Source organism: Rhinolophus sinicus, linkage group LG06 (assembly GCF_036562045.2).
Source record: "Rhinolophus sinicus isolate RSC01 linkage group LG06, ASM3656204v1, whole genome shotgun sequence".
In the NCBI taxonomy this organism is placed as follows: domain Eukaryota; kingdom Metazoa; phylum Chordata; class Mammalia; order Chiroptera; family Rhinolophidae; genus Rhinolophus; species Rhinolophus sinicus.
Genome location: NC_133756.1, coordinates 145,086,639 through 145,108,325, shown reverse-complemented (window position 1 = coordinate 145,108,325; position 21,687 = coordinate 145,086,639). Strand labels below are relative to the sequence as shown.

General features: G+C 42.6%; 1 protein-coding gene across 4 annotated transcripts in view; it reads left to right on the top strand.

The window, feature by feature from the left end:
- SLC1A2 (solute carrier family 1 member 2) overlaps nt 1–21,687 on the top strand; it is a 141,595-nt gene that overhangs the window by 87,411 nt on the left and 32,497 nt on the right. For all 4 annotated transcript variants that reach the window (XM_019738525.2, XM_074336208.1, XM_074336209.1 and 1 more), the window contains 4 exons: nt 1,705–1,955; nt 6,493–6,661; nt 10,546–10,672; nt 18,548–18,781. In XM_019738525.2, the coding sequence (XP_019594084.2) occupies nt 1,705–1,955; nt 6,493–6,661; nt 10,546–10,672; nt 18,548–18,781 (781 nt within the window). The remainder of the gene's footprint in view (nt 1–1,704; nt 1,956–6,492; nt 6,662–10,545; nt 10,673–18,547; nt 18,782–21,687) is intronic.

Genomic DNA, 21,687 nt, shown 5'->3' with positions numbered 1-21,687 from the left:
TTTACTTCAAAGCCCTGGTTTTCTTATCTCTAAAATAAGGATAATCAACACCAAAAAAAAAAAAAAAAATGTTTGCCACCTATTGGTCAGTCCATCTGTCTGTTTAGCAGCAAAACCCAAGAGGAAAGAGCCTTATGTTTAAAACGAAGATATGTGTGGTGATTTTAATTTTTAATGTATACTTTTCTCATTTTTCAATTTATACTTTATTCAGAAACCAAGAAAGGTAATAAATAGAAAAGAAAATTTTTTCTTTACTATTTAATTGGGTGTAGAGGGAAGTATTAAAAATAAATGAAATACTAGATAATAAAGCTCTTTGACTTTTTAGAAGAAAGTTATCCTTAACGTGTAGATCATGTTCACTTGTTTATGGCTGAAAGAATTGCTTTGTATGGAAGATTTTTTGTTTTCCCCTCCAGGGTCTTATACTTGTAGTTTCCTCCTTACCAAGCGATATTGCTGGAACAGGGTATAAATTGTAGGTTAGAGACTAAGCTCTGAGTTAAGGGTGAGAAACTGAGCTTTGGTCTATATTTGGGTGCCAAGAAGATGGGTGACCTTGAGAAAGTTGTCCCTCTGGACAGTCCACCTTATGAAGGAAGTGAAGCTCTGCTAATTCCAAGAGATTCAGATGCTAAGTCAGGTTGTTCTACAACCTCAGAGCTGGTCGACCAGAGAACCCAGTGACTGGAAATACTGGAACTCGGTGTCAGGAAAGTCTTATCATACAGCCTCACTTTAAGGAAACTGTGCTTTCACCCTAAGTGCTTCATTCCAAATCAAATAATATGTTCTCCATGCCTGTTTAACAGATTGTACACTGGCCAAGCTGGTAAGGAAACCTGCTTCCATTGGCTAGAATTAAACTTTAGGTTGTAAGGAGAAGTGGGTCATATATGGGTGAGCTAAATTCAGAAAAGTTACCATCAATGACTTCCTCCCCCATGCCAAAAAGGGGGTGCAATCTCTCTGTCTTGTAAAAGCAGGAACGGAAACCAGGAAGTAGAAACACTGAAGAAACAACTGGAAAAAACCCAAGGAAGGCTGGAGTTTTTGTGACTTGCTTGGAATTTCCTTTAACAATCATAGACCCTCCTGTAGTATAGATGAAGCACCCCCCTTTCCTGGGTGCTTTATTGCCTGTGTACTTTATTCCTTGCACGTGAAACGTGAAAGGGCTGTGCTCGATCACTATTCCAGACTCCATTTCAATGGCCAGTAATACATTCAAAAGTTTTGAGGCTTGACATAGGGCGACCAGCTTCTTATTTTCAAAAATGAGGACATTAACCACAACAACAACAGAGAAAACAAGTAAAAAGCTGTCATGTACCAGAGCCATCCACTCATAAAAGAAAGGATATTTTGACCCCAAGTGGGAAGGACATAATCTCAAAACCAAAAATTGAATTTATTCAGCTTTATTTTAACTCACTATCGCTGACTAACAAAATGTAGTTGCCGACCAGATTATAAACTCTGAACCAGAGATCTCCAACTCTCCTCAGTTCTCTAGAATCTCAGAAATGTCCTTGTAAAATAGAATTGCAAACTGTAGGATTGACCAAATATTCAGTAGGAAGAGGTTTAATGAAGCATTAATGCATTTGAACAATAGGAAGCCAAGTTATAGGTGTGCAAAGATGAGTAATTAACAGAAATGTCACAGAGTTAATCCTTCTGGATTTCTTTTCAATCCAGGGTTGTCAGGCTTGGATGCTAAAGCCAGTGGGCGCTTAGGCACGAGAGCCATGGTGTATTACATGTCCACGACCATCATCGCCGCGGTCCTGGGGGTCATCCTGGTCTTGGCTATCCACCCAGGGAACCCCAAACTCAAGAAGCAGCTGGGGCCTGGGGTGAAGAATGATGAAGTGTCCAGCCTGGATGCCTTTCTGGACCTTATTCGAAATCTCTTCCCGGAAAACCTTGTCCAAGCCTGCTTTCAACAGGTAATGCAGAGTGCTGATAGTCTCACCTCTCCAACCTCCTAAGTTATCCAGGTGATAACTTAGAGTCTGTTTCAATGAACCAGCTCCGGGGAGCAATTTTCTTAATATTTAATTATCTCTGTCTCGGGGTGTATGAGGTGATTTGGGGCAGGATTTGGGGATTTGAGTCATGTAGGCTTTTTTTTTAACCTTTCCCTTTTTTCAGCTCACTTAATACCTCTTTGCTCTGGGATCCTACTTCTCCCTTTTTTCTTTTCTTTTTTCTTTTCTCTTTCTTTCTTGTTTCTTCCTTTCCCTGCATCATCCAAGGGCACATTTTCATTACCTTTGCTTACAACCCTCTAGAGTGCCCAGTGGTTCTTGATCTTGGCAGTAAAGCAAAACCACATGCGTTGTGTTTACAAAATACACATGCTCTACAGAATCAAAATCTCCAGGGTAGACCTGGGGATTGGGTAGTAATTAAATTGTGGCAGTAATACATGAGAATTGCAAAAAGTTTAAATAGTGAAATAAAAATTCAAGTTCCCACTTCCTTCCCCTTAAGCTACTCAAGTTGAAAATTTTGTTTCTTCCCATATACATATTGTCATTCTGTGCATAATCTTAAAATAAATTCAACCCAGTGGTGCTGCGTTATACATATTGTGTTATACCTTGCTTTTTCATTTAAATCTCTCTCTTTCCCTCTCTCTCTTTCTCCATGATTGCATAGTATTTCTAAAGGGTAAATTCCTAGAAGCTAAAACGTCCTGCCAAAGAGTTTTATATTTGAATTTTCTGGATGTTGCAAAATAGACCTACAAAAGTTGGTAGCAATGTGTACTCCTGCCAACTGCGTACAGGCATAGCTATTTTTAAAAACTTGTGATTCTTTAAAATAGATGATTGTGCCGAGTGGAACCACTGAGACAGCTGCCTGGGGCCCACTCACCAGCCTGCTGTCTGACCCCAAGGCCAGTTCAGGTTAGAATACAACTCAGTTCCCAAATGGGAACTAAACTAGAACCAAGAAGCTTCCTTCAGCTATTGCAGGGACTCAAAGAAGAATGAACTTAGGAAACAGGTCACTTAGAGAAAAAGCCTAAGTGTATTCCCAGCTGCCCCCAAAATGCAGTTGCCAACCACTGCTGATCCCCTTACTTTGGGTTGAGATATGTTCTTCAGTTTCCAATGACACTTTCGTAGCCCTTGTAGCAAGTAGCTGTATTAGTGGAAGCCATTCCAGGCAGGGGAAGGTGGATGGGGAGTGAATAGAAACAGGACAGGGAAGGAGGTGCTTACAGACACTCTCTCTGCATAATATGCTTGCCCCACAGCCAGGCTGCTTAGAAGAAGAATTTGCTTGCTTTGGGGTGATAGACACAAGTGAGTGCCAAGTCTATTCTTAACATTTTGGAGAGAGTGCTTTGGAACCATAGCTGCTGGCAGCTGAGTGGGTAGAAGACTGGGGGTGGGGGCAGCATGAGAGGGATGGAGGAGGGACAGATTTGGGCCTCCTTCCTGTGCCAGGTCATGGCCATGGTCCATGCAGAAGTCAGTCTCTAAGGTAGGTCTGAGCAGCAGGCAGGCACTCGGAGACTTTGTTCTGGTCTTGGGGTGAGTTTTATGGCATCAGTCATGCTCACGCTTGGTGACATCTCTGGTCGATGGGCATTCTCTGCGTACACCTGCCCGTGACAAGAGACCCTGTACAGCACTAAAGTAAGGACTGGGCTGTTCCCTGCCCACACCTCTCCACTGGCAAAATTCATACAAGAATGAGCCCTTAGGCTCCCAGCTGCGCCTAGAGTCACGGTCCCTTTGGGTTAGGACACTCAGAGGAAAAATCGTGTAGAATCTTTGACCTCAGGGTGAGGGATGGTAAAGATTCCTTAAGCCGGACTTCAGGCAGCTGGGAGGAAAGGAATCTTAAACTAGCTGCTATCCCATGCGCTTAGGAGGACCTTAAAGAGAGTTAGAAGAAAGGGAGCTCTTCTAGGGTGACAGCACATTACTGGAGAGAAAGGGTGCTGGAGATATGCCTTTCTGTCCCTGGAGTACAGCTGAATGTGATTTCAAGTCGCATCTCAGGGTGCAGCGGGTTTCATGACCAGTTAGACCAGAGACGTAAAGAAGAAAGTGCGTTGTCCCCAGAGCCGACGCTTCCTTACCTGAGATGCCAGGGCTTGTGTCTTTGAGAGCAGGGAGGCCTTCTGCTTGCTGCTTAGGGCTGACTCTGAACCAAGGTGACGTTTCCAAGAGACTAATGGCTGTAAAGTGTGGCCTGACCGCATTCAATCATGCCCAGTAACAGGGACCACACAGGGTCTTTTCTTCCTGGGAACTCAGTGATCTGTGTTTGCTTGTTCAGCAGATACTGTGAGCACCTCCTAGGTGCCAGGCTCTCCACTGTGTACAGGATGCCAAGGGAATGAGAGAGTCAGGGTCCCTGCCCTGTGGGTGGGGGGATACTCACATTGGGTGAGAGGGGCATAGACCAGAAAAAATGCCAGGTAAACACACAAAATACTTTAAAATTAAATAAATGTGTTCTGAGGGCTAGAGGCAGGATGATGGGCTAGGCAGGAAGTGGGGGAGCCATCTGAGCTGAGACATTGAAGGGTCAGAATGAGCTAGGCTGAGAAGAACTGGGGGAAGGGCCTGCCTGGCAGAGGCGCAGGTCTGCAGAGGCTGGAAAGTAGTTAGTGCGTTCAGAGAAGAGAGGGGAGGCCAGTGTGTGGAGTGGAGTGAGTGGAGGAAGTAAAACCCAGCTTAGTCAGGGCCTGGGAGCTGGGCTCAGATTTGGGTTCTTATTCTAAGAGAGTTTTAGGCAGGGAGATGACTGTCTTCCTAATAACCTGGTAGCTATGGATACAGAAAGAGCTCTAGGTAACCATGCTTACATGGTGGTTGTAGCTAGACAAGAAGAAGTGGGAAGGTCACTGAGCAGGCTTTTAGGTGTTGTCAGGTGAGAGACCAGGGTGCCTTGGACTCAGGTAGACTGGAGCTGGCACCCAGATGGGGTTGTCCAACTCAAACAGGCGCTGAATCAAGAGCTCGGGCAGAGAACCAGGCTTGTGTTTCAGGATCCCCATCTCCCCCACTTTCAGCTTAAGCCACTGGCCTGTGCTATTGGGAAGATGGATTTTGGAGTCAGATATCACTCTTTGTTCCTGGGAGTATGACTCTGCTGTTCATGGAAGCTTCCCTTCTGATCCCTCCTGCCTTCTCTCTTTATGCCAATATTGCCCAGACCCAGGGGTCCACCGAACCTGTTATCTCCTCACACACTCAGCCTGGCCTTCCACTGTCCCTGCACAAGTGCATGTGGCCAGGCTAGAACATGGAGCACCGTGCCTCACCTTGAAAGATATTCTCCCATGTCTCCCATTGCGGATAAGTGGTCAGTGAAGCACTGCTTATTCTAGGGCCCAGCTGCAGTAGGATTGGGTCCCTATAGTTTATCATGCAGTGCATGTGGGGGAAAGCACTCAGTGGTGGTCAGGCCATCTACATTGAAGTCCCAACTCTGCCAATAAATCTATGTCTGACAAGTCACTTGACTTCTCCATGCTTCCTCTTCTGTATCTATTCAGAGTTCAACCATTTGTTGCCTCCTACATGCCGGCACTGACATTCTAGGATTCCACAAGAGTTCTATTTTAATGCCCCTGGAGGTAGTGTTTCTCTGGGCTCGGATGTGAGTTTTCACAGCACTCTGCATACAGGGTGCCTGGCACCTTTAAAAATAGGACGCCTGCCACAGATGTCGAGGAATAGCATGAGAGGTACTTGGGAGGCCATTTGCACAGAGCTGCTTGGGGAACATTGAATAAGGCTTGGCTCCACTGCCGAGAAGAAGCAGGTGTCTTCCCACCTTACATTTGGCTCTGAAATACAAGCTAATGCCCCTGTCTGGTGGCTGCTGGAAGCTGGCACATCTGGCACCAACATGGAGATTCCCAGCAGAGCCTGGCACTGGTAGGACCCAAATGAGTTGGTCTGTGAAGACTGTCTGACAGGAACCAGGCAGCGAGGAGCAAAACAGGTGAATCACCAAGTGCTGAGCTAACCCCCGCCAAGACCCGGGTCTTCCTATTCTTGACCAGATCCAGGTCCCGTCACAACGGGATGGGCAGGGCATCCAGCTGGGTCTTACAGTTATGAAGAACACCCATCTGATATTGCCTCTGAGGCACAGAACTACAATCATGGGAATAAAAGAAGCAGACGGCCATTCCTCAGCTTGAATCTTGTGTCCCATTACTAGATCGTGCTGCTGAGAGTATGTCACAAACGAATGTTATCAATCCCGTAACGATCATGGGAATGAGGACAGTTGTATTCCACTGTATTGGTGCAATAAGACATCACTTTGTTAAACACAGGCATATACAAAATTTCCTAATTTTCATCACCTTGTTTTAGCATTTCTTAGTTATTTTTAATATAACGGGAAGCTTAAAAATATGTAAGCGGCCAGGCTTTTGGTGACCTTTTAGACCAAACCTCATCTTTATGTTTTTTTTTTGTTTTTTTCCCTTCACTCCATTAGATTCAAACAGTGACAAAGAAAGTCCTGGTGACACCTCAGGCAGAAGAGGAGGACAATGTCACCAATTCTGTCATCTCCCTGTTGACAGAGACTACGACGGAGGCACCTGAGGAAATGAAGGTGGTTATCAAGAAGGGCCTGGAGTTCAAGGATGGCATGAATGTCTTAGGTAGGCAACCCAGTACTCATCTCCCTGGGAGAGGCGCCTTTCCTTTGTGACAATGGCCAGCCTTTCCTACATCTCAGTACCTCTGCGTCCCTCATTGGTCTCTCGGGAAACCAGTCACTCTGCTGTCCTCTCTCTAGATGGGGCAGGAGGCTGTCTGGGGAGTGGCCTGAAGGTCACTAGGACTGATAGCTGAGAGATTAAGGAAGAGTGAGATGGGCAGACGCAATACCATGAGGGGACATGATGGACATGATAACCAGAGGTCAGATGGGGAAAAGAGGCGGGACTACCTAGCCTTGGGCACATTCCCATTCTGTGTGGCATTGGCGAGTCACTTTTCTGACTCTCCGTTTCATGAAGTTACATGTTCCATTCTTATGTTTCTCAAGCTTTTATTATTTTTGAGCTGCCCTTTTGTACTAGTGCGAGGCTTTTGGGGTGTCCCACCCCAGCTCTCACAGTCTGTAAACAAATGCAGTGTTATCAGAGTGTAAAGTGTTGATGTTAGTGCCAAAAGGAGCTTATCAAAGAGAGATTATCTTGTTTAATTTTCTGGAATTCCAATAAGCCCTCTCTCCTAACCTGGAGCCTTCTTAGCATGCCATCCCAGACGTTCTTTGGCTCTCTAGATGGATGGACCAGGTTTGGGTCCCTTATGGACCACTCACTGGTTATTTGATCAGAGGCAAGTTGCCCCACTTCTTGAGCTTCATCTGTAAAGTGGGGATGGGATTGGTATTTTTCCTGTAGGTCATTATTAGGATTAAATGAGATCATGCGTGTGGAACACAGTGGTACATGCCATGGGCTTAATTCATGTGAGCTACTGTCATTATTAAAAGTGGGTGGAGAGCTGAGGAGCTCAATAAGAAAACACCTTCCACAGAGGATACAGACTCCCCATCACGTGGGTAACTGCAGTTTGCTCAGTTTACTCCACCCACCCCCTCGTCCACTCCCCATCATAACCCCCATCAAGTATTGGAATGGTGTCCCCAAGACAAGAAAGAGGGACATTTGGCCATAAGCTTGGAAAAATGGGGAATCTAGGTAGAGGAAGTATGTGATCCACGCAAGCGGGATTTCTAAGGATTTGAGTGAGAGCTGTTTCAACATGGATGAGCTCAATGGTCCTTCCACTTTGCCATCTAGGAGATGGAATACACTTGTCTCCTTAGTAGGGTTGTCAGATAAAATACAGAATGCCCAGTTCTGTGAATTTCAGATAAACAACAAATAATTTTTTAGTGTATGTCCCAAATATTGCATGCGATATACTTATAAAAAAATCATTGTTTATCTGCAATCAAATTTTAACTGGGTATTTTGTTTGTTTGTTTTAAATTTGAAAACCTTACTTCTTACTCATCCAGAACGGTCAAAAGAGGTAGAGGAGCAGGATTGCTCAGCTATTAAAAAGCAGAGCTTCAGTGAGGGAGTTTTTTTTGGCCTGGCAGGAAGTAGGTTAGGGTAAGTGAGAGTGAGGGAGGAGATGAGCCACTAGGTTGCCAGGCAATGGAATATCAGTAAACACTGTCTACAATCAGTGTGAGGTAAGAGGAGGAAGGAGAGAGCGGAGAATGGGAGAGTTCCTCTTAGAAGAAGAGTTTGCAAATATCCTCAGTAGCTGCTCTTGAGCAGCTCTTGTCTCTCACTGCCCAGATATCTGTGATGCTTCAGGATCTTCCCAACTCCCCTTGGTTTCCCAAACCCTGTGGTACAAGTGCCTCCACAGTTATCCCTATACTCTGGAAGAGGTTGAAACCATGAGTAATGAGGCCAAAGCTTTGGAGTGAATCATTCAGAAGACTTTCAAGGTCGTTTCCCAATTCTTGGTGAATTCTGGGAAGTCATTGCGACCTTTGTGCTGGGGAGTTTCAACACAACTCACTCCTCTCTCAAGCCCAGTGACCAAGTCTAAGAGAGCTTTGTTCAAATGAAACACCACTGTTTCAGTGAGTTCAATGAGGCAATATTTACAGAGGGAAATGACAAGCTGGACCTGGGTTTCCAAATTCAGTTTTAGGCTCTGGAAAGCCAAGGGAAGTCAGACTGTTGAGAAACTTCCCATTTACAAATCACAACTGAAAAAAGGTTCTTTCCATGGTCTTCCAAAGGCAAAGATGGTAGCTTTCTTTGTTTTTTTGTTTTTGGCTTTGGAAAGTCCCGAGGGTCAAGCATTGCAATGAGCAAAGATAAAACTCTGGTTCTGGCTTCCCACTTCATTTATTTCTCTCAAGATTTATTTCTCTGCCAGAAAAACCTCCAGAACACTTCTGGGCTCCACTCTCATCCCAACTGCTTAAATCAACTCCTCTGAGAGATTGCTTCTTTAAACATTTCTCTTTCTCTTGTACTCATTGGCCAATTTCTGCTGACCCTGCAAGGGGCACTTTTTTATTCCATTATCAGATTACAATGCTGTGATTTACCTGATGCAGTTCAAGACTCCAGGCATAACTGGACACAATAGGAAACTGGACATCCAAGACAGTGACTGGAAATTAAGCCTGCCAAACTGGGAGGGGGCAGGGGAAGAGGAGGAGGGAGAGAGAAAAGGAAGAGAGACTGGCTTATACTGCAATTCAGAGAAAAAAAATCCTGTATCAACAAAGTCCTGTAGCCAAGGGGACAACAATATTGATTTATAGTCAAGCAAGTCCTCAGAATTGGAGACCCAAGGTAATGGGCCTAGAGGGTGGTGGGCAACAGTGACTGGTAATCAGAAATCCAGACAGCCCCTGCGCAGTCCTGGGGACACCTACTAGCCAGGTAGTGTGCCCAGTCCCCCGGTTGTGTCTGGGTGAGACTCCAAGCCTGGCAGGGGTTTGGTGAGGAGAGAAAAGCCAGGCCTTGGAGGAACTAAAGTATAGGGTACGTTCCCAGGACTAAAAACTCAGGTGCAGGGAGTGAGGCCAGAGTCAACACAGAAATATTACAAGACCCACGGTTGAGTGTTGGAGTTGGTCCAGGACCCACCTCGTGCAATTTGATGCTGACATGAAAAGTGGGGACAGAGCTCCTCAAATCCTTCTGGCCTGGGGTTAGGGCTGATCCTGGAGGCTAAAGTGGGGCTAGACTTGGATGGAAGTGGAGCGATGTTAAATGAAAGAAGAGGGCTGAGGGGCTAGGAAGTCACCAAGTCTACGTTCTAAGAGCCTAAAAAAAAGTACAATTGAAAGAAAAAGCATTCTAATCATTTTGACCATGAAAAGAATTGTGGTACATTAATAAATAAAAGGTTAAATCCAAATAAACTGGGTCAGTTGGGGTTTCCCAACTGTTTTAGATTTCTCTTTACTTTCCATTTGATTTCTCAAGATTCCTCCTCCTTCTCACATTAGACATGTAGCCACAGAAAAATTATTTTACGTTTAGGATTTTCCTAGAGTGAAACCAACCAGTGATGCACGAATTTGGGATAAACACCAAACCAATATAGACATACCCCTGGCAAAGACTTCACTGGCTAATTGGTCTCTGCTGTTCGAATATTGGCTCCAAAGTTCGCATGCTAATCCCCAAGTCCCGACAAGCCTTCTTTCATTTACCTATGTACTAATAAAATCTGTTTATACATGATGTCCTAAGTGAGGAGGAGGGAGGAGAGGGTACTTTTTAGTTTGGAAGGAAAATGCGTTCATTTTCTTCAAGGAACGAGCACTGCTGACAGTTCAGCCTGCTCAGGTGGAATGTGTTAAGGGAAGCCATCGTTACGCAGGGGAAAGGTATTTTCAGTGTGACCTCTAATGCTTTTGTCTCTGAATGCCTCATTCCTGGGGCCACAGGCGCGGAGCGTGTGACTCCACACATCGTGACGCACAAGGGAAAAGAAACACATACTTTGTAATTTGTCCTTCTGTGTAATGTGATTCACCCAACAGGTCTGATAGGGTTTTTCATTGCTTTTGGCATCGCCATGGGGAAGATGGGCGAGCAGGCCAAGCTGATGGTGGAATTCTTCAACATTCTGAATGAGATAGTCATGAAGTTAGTCATCATGATTATGTGGTAAGTGGGCTTGTTCTTCCTTCTTCGTGGTCAGGGTGTGAGGAGGCCTGGAGGTGCCCAGGAAACGTTGGAGACCTCCTAGCAGGAAAGAGTGGGTGGGCGTGGATCACGCCAACGTCTTTCTGGAAAGGCTTTGAGAAAGGGACAGACATCTCTTTTTTGGAGCTTCCCCAAGAAAATGGACCAGGAAACTGTGGCCCATGGATCAAATCCTATCTGCCACTTGTTTTGCATGACCCGTGAGTTAAGAATGGGGTTTTGTGTATTTATGTTTACTGGGGGAAAAAAATCTAAAGAGTAATAATATTCCCCAACACATGGAAATGACATGAAATTCACATTCAGTGCCCATAAAGAAAGTTTTACTTGAACACAGCCACAGCTATTTATTCCTGTATTGTCTAGGATTGCTTTTGGGTCCAACAGCAGAGCTGAGTAGTTCTGACCAAGACTGTGCAGCCTGTAAAGCCTAAAATATTTACTGTTTGGCCCTTTATATAAAGAGTTTGCTGTTCCCTGCCCTGGAAGAAAAAGCAAACAAAACAGAGACAAGCTGGAAAAACCAATCAGTACTCCCGAAGCTGAGCAGCCTCAGGAAACACTAAGATAAGCCCAAGACACCAGGGGCATGGCATGACCCAGGACGTGTGGAAGAACCACTGGTCCAATATTCTGGTATCTGAAAGCAATGTAGCTTTGACCTGGGTTACTCATGACTCAGGTAGAAGAAAAAAGAGGCAGTTCTCAGACCATGCAAGCAAAAGTAAAATCACAGAGAATATATAAGAACTGTAAGTGCTCTTGGGAACCTGGCCCCACCCTCTAGTTTTATAGAAGAGAAAACTGTGGTCTAGACACACTAAATCTTGATTCTTTAATATCATGATGATCATTATAGCAATAGACGCTGTTATTTATTGTTTTTCTTTTATCTTCCAAGAACCACGATTGGTACTTAAAACCTAGCAAATGTAGTATCAACAACTCTGCAAAGATGGGATATTATTCCCATCTTACAGAAAAGGCAACTGCGAGGCTCACTGAGGTGAATTAACTTGCCTAAGACTGTATAGTTAGGAAGAGGAAGCTCTGGAGTTCATACTGATGTCGAAATCCTTGATGCGTATGTGGAGGTGGGATGGTTTCGTTTGTTTGAATTGTCTAAGCAACATTGTCTCCGCTTCATGTCATGTATGTTTATGGTCAGTGGTTCTGAAATCTTGGGTAGCCCAGGAGATCATACGTGTTTACTCCTTCATCAAGGAAGCTGTGCCACCTTCATTCCCTGGAACCTTGTCGTGTCCCATATCTGACAGAAAGATTTTTATGTGCATTTGTTTCAGACCATTTTGATGGTCCAGTATGCCTGCCTAGGAAAAAAACCAAAAAACCGAAAAAATATTATTAGACCAAACCACATCTGTTTTCTCTTTGCCACAGGAATTCTGGGTTACAAATTCCCCGTTTGTGTGTCCCAGTCCCACCCACCACCTTCTTCCCCAACCCCCCTCTGATCCTCTTCCACTTGTTTGGGTGCCTTCCCCTGAAATTCTACCTTCGCTCTCGCTTCTTCTTTCCCTTGGCCCCTACTCCTACCTTACAAGGGCAAAACTCTCTTGACTTATTTTTTTATCTCCACCAAATGGAACACGGTGATGTACTTGTAGTAAATTCTTCCTAAAACTTCAGGAATGAGTGGGCTTAGCTGAAGGCCCCAGGGTCTCAGATCAAGAAGATGTCCCTCATGTGTTCACGAACCGTATTTAATAGACCTGGCTTGTTTAGATCATTGCTTTGTTGTACTTTCAAATCACGGAAAGGATGCTAGTAAAATAATGTGTCCTTTTTGATTATTGCACTGATTCTTCAACTTCTAGGCAAGGCTAGATTTCTGAACTTTTCTTTTGTGTGAAGATTTAAAGCCACACACATGTGATGCTGTAAACAGTTTTTAAAGTCTTTCAGACCCATTCTGAGGAGCTTGTTGAGAGTTTAATACATGATAACACATGAAGTACAATAAGGCTCTTGTTTCCTAGAATTTCTAGCAGAGTGAGCATGGTTGCAGGTCGTGTCTCTGTGTTATGATGCCAATAATGAGGGCAATGTATGAAAGCTCCCTCCTTCATCTGCACCAACGTCATTTCCACGGAGCCCTTGAAAGAAAGGGAATCTTCTAGGAAATCAGATGAGTCATGGGATAAAATGTAGCCTTTCTTCTCAGGGATAGAGGGTGGGCTGGATCAAGAAGTATCCCAGTCACTGAAACCATCACTCCTGAAGATTGAGCATCATATCCCAGGAGATGAAGAGCAATTGTGAGTCAGAAGTCAGGTCTATGGAATGATTTCTGACAGCTGTTCAGTTACCTCATCGAGGCAGGCGGTCAGGAGGAGGGTGTTGCATGACCGAAGATGCCAATTCTACGCATTTCTTTCATTCTTTAGCTGCCTTGTTATCAAATGTGTGAGAAAGTTCTGGGTAAAACAAGCAGCCACTCTTTAACTGACCCCCTCAAAGCTTAAAGAGTCACAGTCCTTGAGTATTCCCCACTGTGTGCTAGTAAGAATAGTGATAATAGCAAAATGTAATATTGCGGCGATTACTAGTATTCTAATAATTATTATTAAATTATAACTTAGAGTTATTAAATTCTTGCTGTATGCTCTGCACTATTTTGATTACTGTACTGTACTTATTTTTTACTGAGAAGGTAATTATTATTATTATTATTATTACAATCATTATTAAATCATAACTAAAACTTAGCCACATTCCTGCATTATGCTTACTGCTATTCCAATTACTTTACATGCATTAATTCACATTTATTTTTTACAGTAATACCTAGCAAAAATAGGTACTTTTGTTAGCCCCATTTTCCAGAAGAGCACAGAGGTTAGCTTGCCCAGTGTTGTAAAGCCGAAGTAATGGGAGTTGTATGAAAGTGGTACCTAACTCAACTTCCGTCTGACTTCAGACTGGATTGGATCCAGGATCTCCTATTACTAGCTGTGTGACTTGAGGCAAGTTAGACACACTCTAAACCCCACATCCTGATCTGTAAAATGTATTGATCACAGAATCCACATCATGGAATTGCTGTGAGAAATAAGTGAAATTGTGACCAACAGCTGTGGAGTATTTCCTATGTTCTGGGGATTTCTATGTTCTGTGTTTCCAAACACTTAATATGAACTAGTATTATTGTTATTAAGTTGTGGTTACCGTTACTATCATGAGTTCAATCCATATTTTTCGTTTCTTTGTGTTCATGAATTCTTTAAAGAGCCTGCAAGGCCCTCTGATTTGAAAAGAGAGAGAGAGAGAGAGAGAGAGAGAGAGAGGAGAGAGAGAGACTGTTAATTTCAGTGTGATTTTCATATCCTCATTTTCTGCAAAGTTATTTAAAATATTTTTAATCTTAAATACCTAAACAGAAAGTAGCACTTATAATCTCATCACTGTAGAAACATAAAGAGAGAAGTGAAACCTCTGCTCACTCTTTTGATTCTCCCTCCCAGTAAACCCACCATAACCATCCATCCATCCATCCATCCATCCATCCATCCATCCTTTCACTCCACAAACATTTCTTGAGCGTTTCTTTGATGCCAACAACAATTTTTGGCACTGACAATACAATGGTGAATAAGACCCTCATGGAGCTTACATTCTATTGAAAGGAGAAAGGAAAAAAGTAAAAGGAAGCAAATAAGAATTCAGATAGTAACCAGTGCTACAAGGTCAATAAACAGGGAAACAGCATAGAGAGTGATGGGGGGATGGAAGTAAGGAATGAACTCTACCAGGAAGATTCAGGGAGGGCTGTCGGGGAAAGTGACCTTTTTGGTGGGGGTGGCCCGGTGCAATGTCTTTTGATGAAGACCTAAAGCATGAATGGGAGGCAGCTCTATGAACCAAGAAGGAGAACCAAGAGGAGAATTTTCCAGGGGGAGCAAAGAGCAAGTGAAAGTTTTTTGAGGGTCAGAAGGAAGGTCTGGAATGGCTGGAAAATGGTCGGGTGGTATGGGGGTGTGGCAAGTGGTGAAGTTGGAGAGGTGGGCATATCCCACAGGGCCCTGTAGGTCACTGAGAAGAGTTGGAATTTTATTTACTTGTAAAAGGAAGTCCTTGGAGGGTTAGGAGCCTGGAGGCTCTGCAAACTGATTTTTATTCTACCCTGATGAAAAGTTCTAATCCACATAATATAACTCTCAGCAAAAGTCACTCCTTGGATAGCCAGAATACCTCTTCCGAGATGGATTGGACAAAGTGGGATTTGTGTTACTTCCTAAGCCTGAGTACAGACAGCAACTTTAAGTAATTGGAATGTATCTTTAACAATTTATTGGTGGATAGACTCTTCCAATTCTGAGTTCTCTTGGGATCCGTCCCAAACCAGAAGACTGGCGTTGCTATTGGAAATGTATGGGACAGAACCAGGATGGCTTTATGGAAGGACTGAGAAAGTCCCTCCACTGACCTCCACTCCAGGTGTCTGGTCCATCCTCTGTCCTGTGCCTGGAAGTCCTGAATTAATTACTTTCGTGGTTTTAACACCAAAGGCCTTGAATAGATTGGAGCTGAAGTAAATGGTTTCCAAAGGCTAGCCAAGTAATGTCTGTCTTTCATCAGATGCCGATCCGATTTTAATCCTTAAAACACTGGTTTTCCAAACATGTCAGAATTCCCTGGGGAATGTATTTAAAACATAGATGCCCCACAGCCAACTACTGGAAATTCTAACTTGATAGGTACATGGTGGGCCCAGGGAATCCATATTGTTACCGGGCATGCCAGGTGATTCTGAAGCAGGTGTCTGAATACATAGGAACCCCAGCTGAGTTCTGGGCATGTTAAGTGCTGGGTATGAATTTGAGTTTGTGGAGTGGAGAGCAGACCTATGAGGGGCATCTTGGTGGGAATCTTAGGGTGACAAACACTGAGGTACAAAGTAGGCGGAGGCAAGAAGAGATGATTCAACAGTAAGAAAAAGGCTTGACAGGCCAGTCCTGGATGAATCAGTGGCTTTGAAAACAGTACACAGAGCTGAGGATACAACGAGTCTGAAAGCAACACAGAAGGCATTCCCTCCCCCTAACTCTATAGTCGTGTCCTTTTAAAAACTGGTCCAACAATTGCTGGGCACCATTTGGCTTCAGAACGCTCACTGGAGCCCTGAGCCTCTTCGTGCACTTTGCTTTATGGCTTTGATCGTTTCAGCTCAGAAACTTTGAGTGGTGACCTTGGACCCTGTTTAGTTGCCCGTTCTTTTCCATGGTGTGTCATTTTCAATGAGATAATTAAGTAATATGGAAATGCAGGAACTCAGCTTCTGAGTGGAGGCGTAAGTTACTTGTTTTGAAAACAGGTGGAAGAAAGTCATGGCCCTAAAAGACATCATAGAACAAAGACTCTTTCCTCCTCCTGATTAATGCTCATTCTATTTCCAGAAACAAAGTTGTTTGGGTTAACTAGAGCCCCTGCTTGCCGCCTCACACTCTACCTCTGGCCTTTGACTAACACTCTCCATTAACAGTGGGAACTCATGTTTCTCCCAGCCAGCCGAGTGCTCTGCGGTAACCTGTTAACCTCTCTCTTATCCATTTGGCTCTGGTTCAACTGTGTTCTCCAGTGGAACTTCATAGCTGGTTTAGTTTGGCAAAGAGACTTGAAAACATTTTCTCTCCGTTTTACCAATTGCTTGTCCCAAAAGAGCAGGAAAATTGGACAGCACCCAAAACAGCTCATATTTGTATTTTTCTGGATATCTTGAAAGGGTGATTGGTGCTTCGGAAAGAATTAATCTCTCAGCATATGAAGATAAATGTTTTGTTGGCTTTATCGGAAGCTGCATTCTGCTTAGTTATTTATAATCCCACGGAACAAATTGCTGGCCCCTGAGACTACCCCACTGATCTATATGACGTGTTGTGACTACAGGCCCACCAGGAAAATGTAAAATGGTGGAAAGCCAAGGGTTTAATGACATGACTCCCTAATGCCTGTGGAAGTAGTCCTTAAGCATCGGCCAGTCTTCGCCCGAGAGAAAGGAGAAGAGGAGTCGACAGACTAGGTCCTCATCAGGGATGAGAGCAGCTATGCTAATGTTCTAACTAATTAGTGTCAGTTACAAATCACCCCTTTCAGAAGAAGTTTCTTCTTGATAAAATATGTTGCAATTGGGTGGCAGTAGCCTGTGAGATGTTTTAGAAAGACATTAACTCAGACTTGACTCCTTAAGCATGGGTGATGAGAGGAGGTGGATTCCTTTGTCAGGAGTCAGAGAAGTTATAGTGCTAAGAGGGATGGGGGAAGAGGGATGGCTGACAGTGCATATACATGCTCAAAAATGTAATCCTGGCAGCAACCCCACAAGATTGGAATTGGCCTCTCTAAGCCTTGATTTGTGCATCTGTAAAATGGGAATAAGTCACTAACCAAGGACATACAGCTGGTAAGTGGCTGGACAATCTCTCTGTCTTATGTAATTGTATATTCAGGACTCTAATATACTCCTCATAGTTTTTTAGTCTGGGAAGGGCTTGTTTCAGGCACAATTGCAAAACAAAAAACCAAAAACAAATCTGGCACAGGTGCCCTCTCCCTTTCCTGACTCCCTTATTCCTGTTGGGAGCCTTATCCTGGGATTTCATTTTCCCCGTAGTCATTCTCTCAAATACGTTCATAATTCTCAAAAAAGTATCAAGCTTTTCACAAACATTTTCATTTCAGTCAGAAAGTGTCACAGGCTGAACAAGTTTATGCTCCAACAACACCAGATTGGGCAATAAAAAAGGGATGTTGCCAAACTTGCAAAAAATACACTTGAAAGAGAATGTGGTTAGCTTACTTAAGAGTGAGGACAACAGCAAATTGTTTCCAAGCTCTCTATAAAATAATAATAATACGGAAATATTATTATTATATAATATTATATATATAATATTATATATTATTAAGTAACCTAGAGGTACAATTGCTAATTAAAGGGAAGTGGTTTGCCTTGGTAGGGGAGAAAAAAAACCAGTCATGGAGTTTTACAGATCTGAGATTGTTCTCCTTTGATTGCTTTTGTGGTCTTGAGCCAGTTATTTAACTTTTTCCCAGCCTCAATTTTCTCATTTGCCAAATAGGAATAATGATGCCTAGATTTTACGATTATGGTAAGAAATGAGGCGAAGTGTGGGGAGCTCTTCATTAGAGAGAGACAGCATTATTGTTAGAGTAAGTATGGAAGGAAATACTTTCAGACTTAGAAGTGATAAAACCACATTTCTCTAAATGTACTCTTTGGCTCGTATGGTTTTCTTATTTTCCTCTCTCTCTCTCTCTCTCTCTCTCTCTCTCTCTCTCTCTCTCTCTCTCTCTCCTTTTAAATGTATTTCCTGTCTTCCAAGGCAAAAACAAAGCAAGTTTACAAAACACCCACCAGTTTATAGCTTGGCAAAACTCTAATGAGTCTTCTGAAAAACTCAAAATTTGTTCCCAATTTTCAACAAAGGAACTGTGAAAAGACAAAACAAGATTCTCAAAGACTTTTAACTTGGTGCTTGCCTAAGAGGTGGTAAAGCTTGTCTCCCCTATTCCTAAAAATCCCCCGTACAACAAAATTTGCCTTTGGATTTTTTATCAGAGCGGGGGCCACCAGATGCCTGGGACAGATCTCAGATAATGCAGTTAGACTGAAGTAAAATGTAGCATCTACTGGATCTGATGGCTGTCTTTCAGCAAAACTCTTCGTACAGAAATACAAAGGGTTTTCATCAGGGTGCAGTAATGTAGGAGGGCCCAGATTTAAGTTCTGAATCCCATAATGATTACTTCAATGTTTTTTTCTTTTTTTTTGTTTTTTTCTTTTATGTTTTTCAGGTACTCTCCCCTGGGTATTGCCTGCCTAATCTGTGGGAAGATCATTGCGATCAAGGACTTAGAAGTGGTTGCTCGGCAACTGGGGATGTACATGGTCACGGTGATTATAGGTCTCATCATCCATGGGGGCATTTTCCTCCCCTTGATTTACTTTCTAGTGACCAGGAAAAACCCTTTCTCCTTTTTTGCTGGCATTTTCCAAGCTTGGATCACTGCTCTGGGGACCGCTTCCAGGTAGAGGACACAAGAAATTACCTTTCTTTCTCTCCGCTCACTCTTTTACCCTCTTTGCCACTTAATCTTTTTCAAAGTCCTCCAATCACAAAGTTCAATGAGAATACTTTTCACCTAGTATTAAAATATTTTTGAAAAAGGTGAATCCTTTGTATCTTTGGGTCCTTCTAGGAACTTCTGATGTTTCTGATGAACATTTTTGCTGGTATGCAACTGTGTTGGAAATACGATCTCATATTAAATTTACATGCCTAATTTGCTACATACGGCATTAGTTTAGTTTAGTTTTAAATGTTTTCCAAAATGGTACAACAGGATGTTATCCTATTTAAGAAAGTCTCCTACCTGTGATTTGAAAAGTGCTCTGACAAAATATCAGTCTATTGTAATGTTTCAAAAGTAGGAGAATGAGCTTTTACAGGATAAATGGTATATTAGGTGAGATTTTTCAAGGAAACCAGAAATGAGTCAATCGTTGACCTATGCGTGAACCTCTACTGGATCATTCTGCCTCATTGATTTTGAGAAAATCAGGCTGGCATGGATTTGACTTGACATTGATTGGAAGTCAGTTCCTTCTTCATTACCTAGCTCTGGTGCCCCAGAAGCCAACAAGGACTCCAGAGATATGCAGTGAAAAAAATTTTTTTGATATTACCTTGGATTGAATTTAGCAAAAACAAACAAACAAAAACAAATACCTAAGAAATGCCCAGCAATTTCGAATTTCAAAGACTGAAAGAGTTCTATTCTTTCAGTGTGCAATAGTTATTCGTATTTCTGCACGCGTATCCTTGAGTCACAGACTAAGACTGAGGTCGTAAAGTACGGAGGCAAGCAGACCCTTAGCTCAGTGTTATCTCTGGAGTCACAGGTGGTCGGGTTCTTGTGATAGAGCCTGTGACCATGCACTGCCAGGGAGGTGGCTGCTCCGTGACGCAGGGTGACTGCTGTTCCAAGGCGACTGAGCAGGCAGTCAGGTTTTGCTTAAGTGACCTAACAGGCAAGTAGTGGTGACTGCCTGGGGAAGCCAAATTACATTTCCATCTTGCAAATTCATGAGAATTTGATACTAGTAGAATGTGGGGTTTCAGAAAAAATCTGAAATGTATACAGTCCTGGGAATCAAGATGCTGCCTTCAGTTTCCCAAGGAGAAGAGAAACACTCCAAAATTTGCTTTTTCTTTTTTTGGGCCTATCAATTTCCTATGGCTAAGTATCTCTGTCCACAAAGATCCTCTCTCTATAGCAAAAACTAAACCTTTTTTCCCTCCAAACATAAAAACAATTATGTGTAGTTTTATTTTTGTTTTCTGATTATGAGCATGGTATTTACTCATTGTGAAAAAATTCAGACGGCAAACAAAATTCTGAAGAAGAAAATGAACATCACCTGTTATTCTATCACCCAGTGATAATTGATAGTATCCTTTTAGTTCATCTTTGCAGTTACATATCTGTCCAGTTCTAACTATGTAAGGATATTGTAAACTGCTATTTTTCATTGATCAACATATCATAAAAGTTATATCTGTCAATACAGATCTTTCTATTTTTAAAACTGTATAATACACCATGTGTATTACAGTACAACCCCCATCTCCACCCCGTGATGTACATTTAAAGAATGTCTATGAAACAGAGCTGTGACAAGCATCCTTGTAAATATGTCTTTGCAAGTTTGTCTGATGAGACCCTCAGGATACATTTCTAGAAGTGGAATTTCTGAATCCAATGGTAAGCACATTGTCAGTTTTAAAACGTATCACCACCAGGTTGCTATTCAGGAAAGTACATTAGTTTAAGTCCCCACTATGTGGGTATGAGATGGGCCTCTCACCACCTACTCACCGGCACTGGCTAGTATCAGTCACTTGAATAGTTTCCAGTCTTAGGGGTGAAAAATGATCTCATTGAACTTTCATTGCTTTGATTATGAGTGAGCGGAAGCATCTTTTTGTCTTATTGACCATCCTGCCCTTTCCTCCCCCACCCTGTGAATGTTTGTGATCTGAATTTCCTGTTGGGTATTCATCCTTTCCTGATTAGTTCTCAGCTTTCTTTGTGTATCAAAATATTATCTCATGTGTCACATGTTAAAAATAATGTCCCTCTCTACTTGACATTTGTCTTAAACATTTATAATACTTTTTGCCATTAGAGGTTTTTAGTTTGTACGTTGTTGAAGCTGTCAGTATTTTCCTTTAGTATTTAGAATTTTGATTTTGCTCAAGAACATCATGAAAGATTATAAAATATTACTTTACATTTTCTTCCAATACCTTTATGGTTTTGATCTTTAAACTATTTCAAAAATATTTTTCTTTTCTTTTCTTTGGATAAGTATGTAATTATCCCAATACCTTTATAGACAAGGTAAATCTTAAAGGCATACGGATTGCCTAAATTCGTATTTAAAGCAGACAAATGCTTGTGTTTTTTGACCAAGGCCACAAACGTTAGGCCCATTTATCCTCTTTACCCTGTATTTCATTTGAAGAGAAAAAAAATGTGGTTTTAATCTTCAGTTAAAATGTGGAATTTTTTTTTTTTTTTAAAGAAAAAACTTAAAAAAAGTCAATGTGGTAGGAGTCACGTACTAAGAAATAACTGTGCCATCAAGACTTGAGGGAAAAAATGCAAAGTCCCGCGACAGCCAGCTAAATATCCTTTCTACCTCCTTTGACCTTGTACTGAATGGGGATGTGGAGAGGGGTTGACCTCCTTTTCTCAGTAGGCACCGAGGCTGGTGTTAGGGAGGCAGATGAAGGCGGAATAGTCTGGGACACACGTCTCTGCTTCCCTCTGACTTCAGTGCATGCTATTAAAGCACATCTGGAAAAAAAATAAAAAGAATCTCAAGTATCTGGTAGTTATTATTAGCAGCATCTGGAGACAGTCATATG